At 36.8% G+C, this 11,334-nt stretch overlaps 1 protein-coding gene across 1 annotated transcript; it reads right to left on the bottom strand.

The window, feature by feature from the left end:
* Positions 1 to 3,910: 3,910 nt before the first annotated feature.
* LOC107693946 (WD repeat-containing protein 74-like) lies at positions 3,911 to 10,029 on the bottom strand. The gene is made up of 10 exons (XM_016493516.1): positions 9,831 to 10,029; positions 9,564 to 9,670; positions 9,351 to 9,475; positions 9,170 to 9,233; positions 8,131 to 8,274; positions 7,939 to 8,040; positions 6,818 to 6,974; positions 6,440 to 6,582; positions 6,199 to 6,252; positions 3,911 to 6,031 (listed from the first exon to the last, which is right to left on the bottom strand). The coding sequence occupies exons 1-10, from the start codon at positions 9,889 to 9,891 to the stop codon at positions 5,858 to 5,860; spliced, it is 1,131 nt and encodes a 376-aa protein (XP_016349002.1). The 5' UTR covers positions 9,892 to 10,029; the 3' UTR covers positions 3,911 to 5,857.
* Between the last annotated feature and the right edge of the window lie 1,305 nt (positions 10,030 to 11,334).

Raw genomic sequence — 11,334 nt, 5'->3', positions numbered from 1 at the left:
AAATGCCTGCCCACTGCTCCGGGTGTGTGTTCACGGTGTGTGTGTGTTCACTGCTGTGTGTGTGCACTTTGGATGGGTTAAAATGCAGAGCACTAATTCCTAGTATGGGTAACCATACTTGGCCACATGTCACGTCATTCACTATATATATATATTGAATCAATGGCAACTTCATTCCAAAAGTATAGTATGAATTTCACATGACAAACTTACAGTAAGTACAGTAATGTTCCTGTTTTTGAGGATGGGGTGGGGGATTTTCTATTAAGTGTGTAACTGGCTGACGGCTATATTTGTCTTGGACTTTCAGGAGAGTGCAGTTGCTGGTCTGAGTCTGTGCCAAATTTGACACTGTCATAAGGGGCTCATATGAAATGATACTTGTCACCCACTACACTCAGTGAAGACTCTATAATGTTCTTTTAATCTGAAACTTTAGGTATGAAAAGAAAGATACAAATTATTTGGAAATCCTTTGTTTGGGGCTTACAATCAACAAAAGTAAATCACCCAAGAAAGAACACAAGAGGCCTCTTTATATCACAGTATCAGAGCTGAAAATGAAAGTCTGCAGAATTCTCTGTGGTTTGCAGGGAGTTCCCAATGCTTCAATTGTGTCCTCAGAGTGTCAGAAAGGGATGCAGACAAACAAGTTTTCAATTAAAAAAAACATTATTTAACTAATTTATATATTTTTTTAATCAGCAATCTTATAATGCAACATTTTCAATGACCTGTCCCTACATGTTGGTAAGTGTAAATCTAAGACTCCCCTGACATTTTGGAAAGGGGGGGTGAATCTGGGCAAAACAAAACTGAAAGTGAAAGCAGGCTGACATTTACAGGAAATCAGGTTGTTTGTAGATGAAGTGGCATATTTTGTCAGTGACCATACTTTCTTTTCAATGGCTCATTCAAACTGTGACTAAAGGCCCATTGATACCAAGGATGATAACTGTAAAGATTTAATAATCATTTTATTTCTGTTGGAAAAGGTAAATCTACACAGCAACTATAAAGATGACGACAGAGGAACAATATTTGGAATCACTTTCAGAGCAATTTTTTGACAACCAATCAATATCCAAATTGAGCATTTGTAGCAGCAGGTGTGTGCCTATAATAAACAGAACTTCATCATGCGTTGGTGTGGATGCCATTATAGTATTAATATAGTATAGTATTATTATATAGCTAATTTATCATTATTCTTACCGTTCTTGGTGTGAATGGATCTTAAGTCATGGCAACATTGATTTTGGAAAATGGTGTAAATAATGTATAAATTAAATGTATGCAAAGAAGATGACGAAGAAACATAAGATATATCATGAAACGAGTGAGAGCAAAGGCACAACACATAATTACATATCCTGTGAAAGTCACATTTATTTAATATCAAAGAAGTAATGTTTGTAACATATGAAATAATGTAATGTTTAAATGAAATTAAATACAGTAAAATAAAACGAATAAGTAAATATAATATCAAATAAATAATGTTGTAATAGCTACATCAAAACATATACATAAATGTTACCCAAAAAAATTTATAGTCCAACATGTATACAATGCCCTGCATTCTCTGTGCAAATCAGTGTGTTTTTAGTAGGATAAACAGAACAGTGGCCTACAGAACTGACAGGCAGCTGGACTGCAAACACTGGCTGTCAATTCATAGGTCATCACCCTGTGTCCTAGACCCTGGGTTAAACATGCTTTCCACCAACATGCATATGAAATTACAGCCGCATAAATTGAATCCAGACAATTAATTAAGACTGTATTTTCATGCAGGACCAAAGGAGATAAAGGTGACTATCTGCACGCAACAGCAGCTCCACTGGAAGCCACAAACCTTCCACATGGAGTTGCTGTTACAACCAGTCAGCACCAAATCTTTGGAGTGCTCCCCCTTTGGACAGCAGAAGGAAGTGCACTCATTCTCACACAAATGTTAGTCTATGTCCCATTCTCACCCTATAGGGTACTTCTTCAAGTTTTCTAAAAATAAATAAATAAATAGAAAAGAAGAAGATCCCAAAAAAAAGAAGCGGTGCCACCTGAAATGAAAGCACAGAAAACCAAGTTAGAGGGTTAAATCAGGATTCAGACAATGGCTAATGACTGCCATTAAGGACATGTGAGAGTTCCTCTGTTGGCTCATGACTTTGACCTCTTGTTTCTTTCTCAGCTTTATGACATGCCATAGACTCCATTATTGGCCAACAGCGTGTCCAAAGTGCTAAGACTGATCTTGATAACAGCAATTTTATGATGGCAGTCAACATGAGGGTGCTCGGCAGAATTTGTGTATGGGCTGAGAGAAAAAAGGGTGTGTCGCTCAATAATTTATGTGCCTTTATGTCCCTAAGTTTTAATTTCGTAGATATCGCTTCCTTTTAGTCATGAGTTACCCATCCCACATTCTCTATATTGTTCTTTCTCTCCTTTTGGTTTCTTAATTTATATCATATTTTAGACTTTGCCTTGCTGTAAACCTCCCACTGCTCCTTGCTACCTTTGGAAAAACAGCATAATAAAGCAATTAAAGGGGCACACAGCACATGAGTCAGTCTGTGTTATCTGCTCCTGTTATCATCTTTTGAATCCACCATTATCTTTCTCATCCCTGCGCCGTATCCAACATTTGTGTAGGGTGAGAGAAAATCAATGGCATGAACATATGTAGGTGGTTAATTTTTATGACAATTCCCAATTGTGGTACTTGATATCGGAGTAAAACTCACATGTATTTTATCAAATCTACTTTGTAGAAAAGAAAACGACAGCTAAACATTTGACATGACAGTACATTAAATTGTGACTGTTGTATAAACATGAATTGAGTCAACTTAAAACTGCCATTTATTTGCATCTGAATTTCAGTAACATGCAATTGACTTCATTTGATGAAAAGAAAAAGTTGAAAGGTTTTCAGACTAAACTTACTCTACACCCTTGTAATGGATCGTTGTAAGATCCTGTTCTTGGAAAGTAATGTTTAGAATGTTTGAAGGCCGAACACAAGCCTTTTGCATTCTTTTCCCTTCCTCTTTAAAAGCATTAGCTTCATTTTGTTAGACAATGCAGGTATATTTACATTAGGATATTAATCTAGCTTTTTACAAACAAACATACAGAAGTTAACATTGAAAATTCCTACATGAATCAGCGTAATTGCAGAGAGGCGAGGCAAAGATGTGAACCTCACATGAATTTTGCTGGGGTTTTTTATACAAATATTTATACAACTTCTCAAAAATGATACATTCCATGTTCCTTACATGTGCGCCCATTACTTTATTTTCAATAAAGAGTTACTTACATTCAGTTCTTCCTCGTGGGAGTCCATACCAGAAAAAAAAGAGAAACAATGCAAACAAAAAAAAAATTCTTCTGAATATAGAGATTAAAGAATTAACAGAAGCATAGCAAAATATGGCTATAAAAAATGAAAAAGGAACTGAAAACAGCAAAGTTAGTGACAGCACGACGAGAGAGCCAGCGGGTGAGAGGGGAGCGTAGGTCAGCAGTGCTATGTCAGGCCGAGAGAGGCCAGTTTAAAAGTGATTTGGAGTTGAAGTTTAGTTAATAATTACACTCCCTGTCAATATTTAACATCTTTTTGGCCCTGCCCCTCAAATCCAACATCCTGGACTCCTATGGACTTATACACTTTCTATCTTAAGAATCTATTTTGGATGCTTTTAGGTACATTTATATTTTTAAAACACTTCAAAGCAACACATTTCATTAAAATGGACTATACAAATGTTGTGGGCCAAACAGACGTCTTGCCAGTTTACTATAAACACAATAAACCACTAGAGGGCGCAACGGTTTAACTTGTTTTTTAGAGAATCAGATAATTGTTTCTTAAATATCACGAAAACTATTATAAAGTCTTATTTTTTGCATATTCATATGGTATATTCACCTACTGTGAGTCACTGGCTTGATTTATAAATCAGCAAATGTGTGATGTAGGTCAACGTCTTAATTACTGGTAATGGCACAACATGAGGTAATGCTGCATGATTAGAATAGATAAATTACGGTAGACTATGGACTCTAAACATTGATCAAAGAATGAAAAAGTAGGCTTTATAACAGGACAATAAAATGCTCATAAGAGAGGGTTAATTATTGCCATTGTTCGGTTAAAGAGCACAGAAGTGCACACTGTGTGAAAGAATTTCGATTGTCAAACACAAGAATGGCGTGTCAATTAATTGTACCACGACAAAATACTCCAATCTAAGCACATAATATAGTACCCTAGGCAGGGGGAAGTCTGGATGTAATTGGGTCGAAATCTGTTGTGTTTCTAGTGATAAGAGTTTTGGGACTGGATTTACAGTAAAATAATAATAATTAAAAAACAGACACACAATCTTACATTGTACTCAGTCTGTTGGAAAATGCTTAAATAATTACAGGCCTGTAAGATAAATGCATTTCATGATGTGTAATGTAATGCGATGGTTGTTTCTGGGGTTAATTTCAGCTATTTCCCTCACTTTAAAGGAGGAAATCAAGAGGAAAGGAAATCTTTCCAGTGGTTACGACCTTGTTATAGAGCACAGGGTCAAACCACAAACATGCAATGTTTTTTGGCTTTCAAAATTTACCAGAACCATACAGGAAATTTTGAGGCTGTCGTCCTGCATATAAAGCCACGCTTCTGGTTTTTTAGTGCAAGTCAGCAGTCAGGAATACTGCCCCTCCACCCTGCAAGGTCTCAGGGTTCAGTTCATGTTGTCATACTTCATCACCCCCTCTATATTTTATGCCCTTTGCTCTTCAGCTCCTTTAAAATGTTTCCATGGTAAAGTATGTGTCACGTTGAAGGTGTCACTTAGTTATTAGATGCACTAAACGCCATGGCTTACACATGGAAACAACATTTCATTCATTGAACATCACTGTCTATAATCAGATCTAAAAGTACATTTTACCATACAAGAAGCTTGGACAGAATTTATTTTCTAATTTTATGTGATTCCTCGTTAGTTATAACAGAACAGTACTTTCAAATGTAATGTTTTTGAAATGTACAGCTTCACAAATCAGTCATTAGCTACTAATGTTCTCATTTACAAAGTCGACAGTTTCAGTGCTAACCAAGATGTCCCTTATCTTATCAGAGAGGCTAGAATAGGGTGTGTTTAAGTGTGCATAACGCAATGTGTAATACACACACCCACACAAGCACAGGTATGTGTGGTCATTCACGGTCAAGTCAAGGTCTTTAGACCAGCACAGATTCAAAATTATATTCTTATCTCAGTAAAATGCACATCAAATTAATTGTGAAAAGGATACTATAAATAGGCCTTGGGAAAGAATTTTAACTTCATATAAAGTAGTATTTTAGAGCCTTTAACACATAACAGGCCAAACCATTTTAACTGGGGTTTCTGTAGAAAATATTTTCTGAAGTGCACACTTCTAATGTTACATTACATTTTCAACTGAGCCAGAAAATGATGAATGAACACATATTTCTGAAAGATTCTGTGTTTATGGTATACAGATTCTTCATTAAATTCTGTTCAATATAGAAATAAAGTGATTAACGGGACAAATTGTTTTTACATAAACTGGTTCACTTGTTCCAGTTAAGCAGAGTTTTGACATTTCAAATGCAATTTTAGTATCACATTTCAGATTATTTCATGTTCAAATTCACTTAATGGACCAAAAAAATGACCTGCACCTATTATTATATATCCATATTAAACAGCCTCTCAGGTTTAAGTTTGTTCTTGGCCACTGTTGATACAGTTTTACTCAAGACATGACATAAACTGTATATAAAATGATAAAAATGTCCATTAGAAATTACTTTACATCACTTTTTCACTAGTTTCCTTTTCTTTTTCCCATCTACTCCAGTAACAGTTGCTTCGTCTTTCTGGGCGGCCCTCTTTTTTGTCTTCTCCGTCACTGTTTCCATGGTATCCCAAACCTCATCCTCCTCTGCTTTCACCTCCTCTACATCTCCACTATCATCAGCACTTGATGACTATAAGAGAAAAGCACATAAAGAGTCAAACGTTTAACAAAGTCATTAGGATGCAGTATAAAGGCATCAACGAGAAAGCAACTTCCATTGTTATTACTGCTGATAGGCAGTTATATAAAAGCGAATCATCAAAACGATGCTCCCTCTGACACTGAACCGCCGCTTACCTCCAGTTCTCTGCTAGACAGCAGCACACAATTGAGTCGTGACTTCAGATATACCTGCACAGAGAAAATATGTTCATTTATACAAACATAACACTGAGTGGGAGGCACTTCTGATTATATGGTACATGCAATCAGATGGAAATAAGAGGAGAGGGGCTATGCAGAAATCTGCAGAGAGAATGAGAAAGAAGAAGTGCAGGGAGAATGGAGAAAAAAAACCTGGTTTCTTGTGCATTCATACCTTGTGCTGTAAAGAACGGTCCTCCAGGCTGTGTACTCTCAGAAAACGATCTAAACCACAAGAGGCCACCAATGGGAGGGAAGGATGGCACTGCAAACCCCGCACTGCCCCCGCCAGACCCTTAAGACAGCCACACACAAGCCCTGCAGGCAGAGAGAGAAGAAAATGGGGTCAGACAAAACAACACTCTCAGGAGTTCAATAATATTGCAGTGCATATACGGAGAACGGCTGGCCAAATACATCCTTTATACTTGGAACACACAGATCCAGGACAAAAAGCCCTGAGCAATGGAGCTTCAGTTCAAAACAATCGCTTTTGTGCAGATCCAAACCTGCCGAAGAGAAAAAATAAACGGAGCATCCACCTACTGCTTACCTTTCCGGAGGTCAAGGATGGCGAGCTCCCCGTGAGTGTTGCCCACGACCACTGTGCCCCGGCTGGCAGGAAGAGAGAGCGCAGTGAGCGGGTACTCTCCAAACCGAGCCTCCAACACCGGCCTTCTCTGAGGCGTCGAGGGGTCATACACGCGCACCTGACGGAGGAGGAGCAGAACAGAGAGGGCAAGATATTTTGAGTCATGTATGATCACAGACTTTAACCTTAAGACACAAAGGAAGACATTAATAAATACAATAGCAAAGGGTTAGGGACAAGCTGCAAAAACATGATCAGCTCACAATTTATTTCAGGATCTTTCATAGCTATTAAATCTAACTAACAAACAAAACATTTTTCATTTTAAAACAGCTGATGATGGCTTGAGGATGTGTTTTACTTACACCAACCAATCAACTACAAGCTGAAGGTTTAGTAAAACCAAATAAATGAAATCAAACAGAAATTCATTTGTATAAATACTGACTTCATATAGATTATTTTACATGATTTTGTATTAAAATGATTCATTACTTTACTTGATTCAGCTAAAACCAAAACACTACTCTGAACTGCATGCTGCTTTTGATGAAACATCTAGAATTCAATTAAATACACTACCATTTAAAAGTTTCATCTAAAAAAAGGCAAGTGACAGTAAAGACATTTTATGTTAAAAAATTTCAAATAAAATTATGTTCTTTTGAACTTTCTATTCATCAAAGAATCCTGAAAAAAAATAATTGTTTCTACAAAAATATTAAGCAGCACAACCATTTTCCACACTGATAATAAAAGAATTTTGTAGGACCATCTGCTGAAAATTCAGCTTTGCCATCAAAGAAATACATTACTGTTTGAAATGTATTCTAATAGTTATTTTAATTTTAAACAATATTTCACAGTATTACTGTTTATACTGATTTTTTTTTTTCACATAAATGCAGTATTGGTAAAACTTTTGAATGATAGTGTACATAATTTCAGATGTTCACTGTAAACAAAAAATCTGATATATGATATTTCTAAAGTAACAATTTATTCCAGATGTCCAGTATAGATACCTTGTAAGAAACAACAGTAGAGAAGCACGCATGGATAAAGCCAGAGTAAAGACAAACCTGTTGGTGTCCGGTGCATGTGACTATTTTATCTGAATCTGGGATGAAGCCAATGTCTCTCACCCACACAGGCACTCGCATATCCAACCAGTCTTGGGCTACCTGACGGATTGAAGAAAAAAGGTAGAGCTTGAAACACAGAAATCAACTACTGGGGGCTAAAAAGCTTATAGTTTTCTTCTTCTGCCTTACATTTTTGGCTGTGAATATTGGCTTATCTGGTCTCTCCAGATCCCAGACTCTCAGCGGGTTCTCTTTACCCCCTGTAGCCACACGATGGCGCTGTGATGGGTTCTGTTGCATTCTGCATATTCCATTTCCAACATTTACCTCAACCTCAGAACAGAGACAGATGAGGTTGGCTGAGGATCAGATTTACTATAAGTCCACATCTATCTTAAGACTCAACAAAATTATCATAAAGATGAAGAGATCATCATACATTATTCAATTCTAATCTTCAATCTTCAAAATGTAGAAGCAGTACTGCTACTAGCTATATAAGGAACAAGTAAAATAGTCAGTGTTGGGTCACTTTATGTGTTTTTAGTGTTTTAGAGACAGAAAACAGCACAATAAAACATCCTCTCCCATTTCTCTTAAACAGTCAGACTCCTCATCTGACCTACAATAAGTAAATAAAAATGAACAAATATACACGCAATAAAGACGCAACTATTAGAAACTCCTTTTGACTGGTTCATTTCTCAAGATCATGTCATTATAATTAATATAAAGTGATAAATGACAGTAAAAATTTAATATATATTTTCTGTGATATTGAGCTGTTTATGGGATCATATTATGGGGACAAAATCCTTTTTTACTGTACTGTACAGAAAGGCAACCTAATGTCTACTTTATCACTGCAACAGATAAACAAATCAAGTGAAAAATATAATGCCTATATATACACTGATTACATAATACAAAAGTTGTATTATTTGATCAATTTATTACATTTGTTCCTGAAATTCACCATGAATCTGCTGAGATTCATTTCTAGATGCAGAGATTGGTGTTGATTTCATTTTTTCAGCATGTTTACATTGTAATGTTTAGTAAAAAGTCCTGCAATTTGATACATTTTTAAAAGTAGAGACATTTCAAGTAGTATTTATAATTAACAAAGCCATACAAGTGCATATATAATATTTATAAAGTAAATTGGGGGAAAAATGTCTATATATAGCCCACCACACTGCAGGACACTGAAATCACACTGACTTACTGTTTCTGTACTGCCTTCCTTCCACACCTTCAGCAGTCCTGACTCCACACATGTAATCAAAGAACTGGAAAAGAAGGAAAGAAAGTCCATCATTCCTAAAATACATCTATGCAAAACAACAAAACATCCAGTAATTCATCAGCCCCTGCAGAGATGAGCATAACATGACATTGGCAACCACCTGTCAGTGACAGCCAGTCCTGTGAACCTGCCCTGTGAAGGATCTCCACACTCTCTGGTCGCTGTGAAGATTCCCTTATCTGTGCTGAAAGTTTTCACAGTGCCGTTCACACTGCCCACTAACACCTGCAAAGACATACACACATAGACAGCGTCTGTCAGTCACTAAATCATGGTGATGAAGTCTGTTACTCCAGTTCTCTGTCTTTCTCACCTCTGATTCTTGAGGGTCTCCCCATGCCATCACACAACCCTCCTGATCTCGACTCAAGCAGCTCATCTCACAAAAGTTAAACGCCTGCTTTTTGGTTAAACTCACCCCTTGAAATGAAATATGGATAATAACAAATCATTAGTTCAGTGGCCCTCAAGCAAATTAAATGGCACATATGTGGTGCCAACTCACGTGTACTAAACATGGCTAGCTAGCTAGTCAGAAAAAGTGTACAATATGTCGACAAAGAGACGAAAAACACCTTACCTTTTAATATTCCAGTTTCGGATCCAAGCCATATTGAGCATATTTGGCTTTTAGCAGCCATTTGAATGAAAACGAGTGATTTTGGAGTTACTGACTAAATGAAAATAGATCTCCACGTTACTGTCGCACACAACTACGTCCGGGTGTAACGCGCAACCTGAGGACTTTTGGTTCCGTTCCCCACTAACACTGGGTCTACTGACGCTTACTAAACATCAGCGCGAGATTCTGCATGTTGTCACGCGATTACAGTTACTGTTGGATGAAAGTATTATAATCTGTTTCTATTTGGAGTTTTTATCCTATAATTTTCACTTTTTCACTTAAACACAAAAGATATTAGATACTAGCAAGGAAAGGGACTTTCTAGGCTAGGCATAATGTTAGGGAAATGTCTTCCATGGATAAAAGTCAGACAGGTTTTCAACAACATGAGGGTGAGTAGTCTCAATTATTATTATTTTTTTGAAGTTTCCCTTTAAAGGGGTCATATGATGCTGCTAAAAATAGGAACAGTGTTGTAAATACAACTTAACTACTGATTTCTAGTCGTGTCCTCTTTTGGAAGACCAAACAAAGTAGCTTTCACAACGAAACACGGCGTCACACACCGCGGCCTTGAGTGAGCGGAGGCCGGCTTGAGTGAGCCGTTTTAGGTAGGCGCTTGACTCTTAACTTTTATAAAGAATATTTTATACTTTTAATACTTTTATAAAAGTATTTTAACCACTTTTTTTTTATCTTGCAGACTTCTTGGAAGTGTGCTGGGGCCCTCCCGGCCCCCTGGTTAAGACTTTAAAGAATTAGAAACACTAGCTGCATGGGAACGCAAAAATATTGATTGTTTTCAAAGAGTTTTGTAATAAGTTGTAATTGATCATAGATTGAATATAAATATCTTTAAAAAATCTAAAACACAATATCAGCACTGAAGTAACTGAAATCACTTGCAGTTGCCCTAAAATAGCATTTCGTGAAGGACACAGAGAAGATGCTTTCTGAGTGTGGAAGAATCCACCAGATGGTACACTTGGACTCCATTAGAAGAGCACGCTGGAAATATCTGTCAAAGGTGTTGTATGTGCTTTAGGATATTTGTCAGTCTTCCTGAAAAACAGAGAGTGCTGCCTATATGGCTGCAGTAATATAAGCAATAAAAGCAAATCAGAATTCTTAATGTTGGAATGATTCAGTCTCTTCTCCCCGGGGAGCAGGAAAGCCAATCAAATTTCAATATTTCCCACGCTTTAAAGAACACACAATAAACAAAGATGGAGACATTGTGGGGATGATTTGAAAACATGGCTAATGAGAGAAGAAAAAGAAGATCCCCAGGGAGTATTCATTGAAAATGGATTTGACACCATACAATTGAGATGGCAGGAAACCCAGACATATTCAAAGGTGTGATATATTACTATATGAACCTTTTTTATGCAGGTTTCCTACAGTTATGGAAAAACTGGAAATAAGAAGTAGAAGAATTAGGTTAGTTGCTTGTAAT

The sequence above is a fragment of the Sinocyclocheilus anshuiensis genome, unplaced genomic scaffold, assembly GCF_001515605.1.
Source record: "Sinocyclocheilus anshuiensis isolate Anshui unplaced genomic scaffold, SAMN03320099.WGS_v1.1 scaffold694, whole genome shotgun sequence".
In the NCBI taxonomy this organism is placed as follows: domain Eukaryota; kingdom Metazoa; phylum Chordata; class Actinopteri; order Cypriniformes; family Cyprinidae; genus Sinocyclocheilus; species Sinocyclocheilus anshuiensis.
The sequence above is the reverse complement of the archived record's forward strand: the minus strand, read 5'-3'. Positions and strand labels throughout refer to the sequence as shown.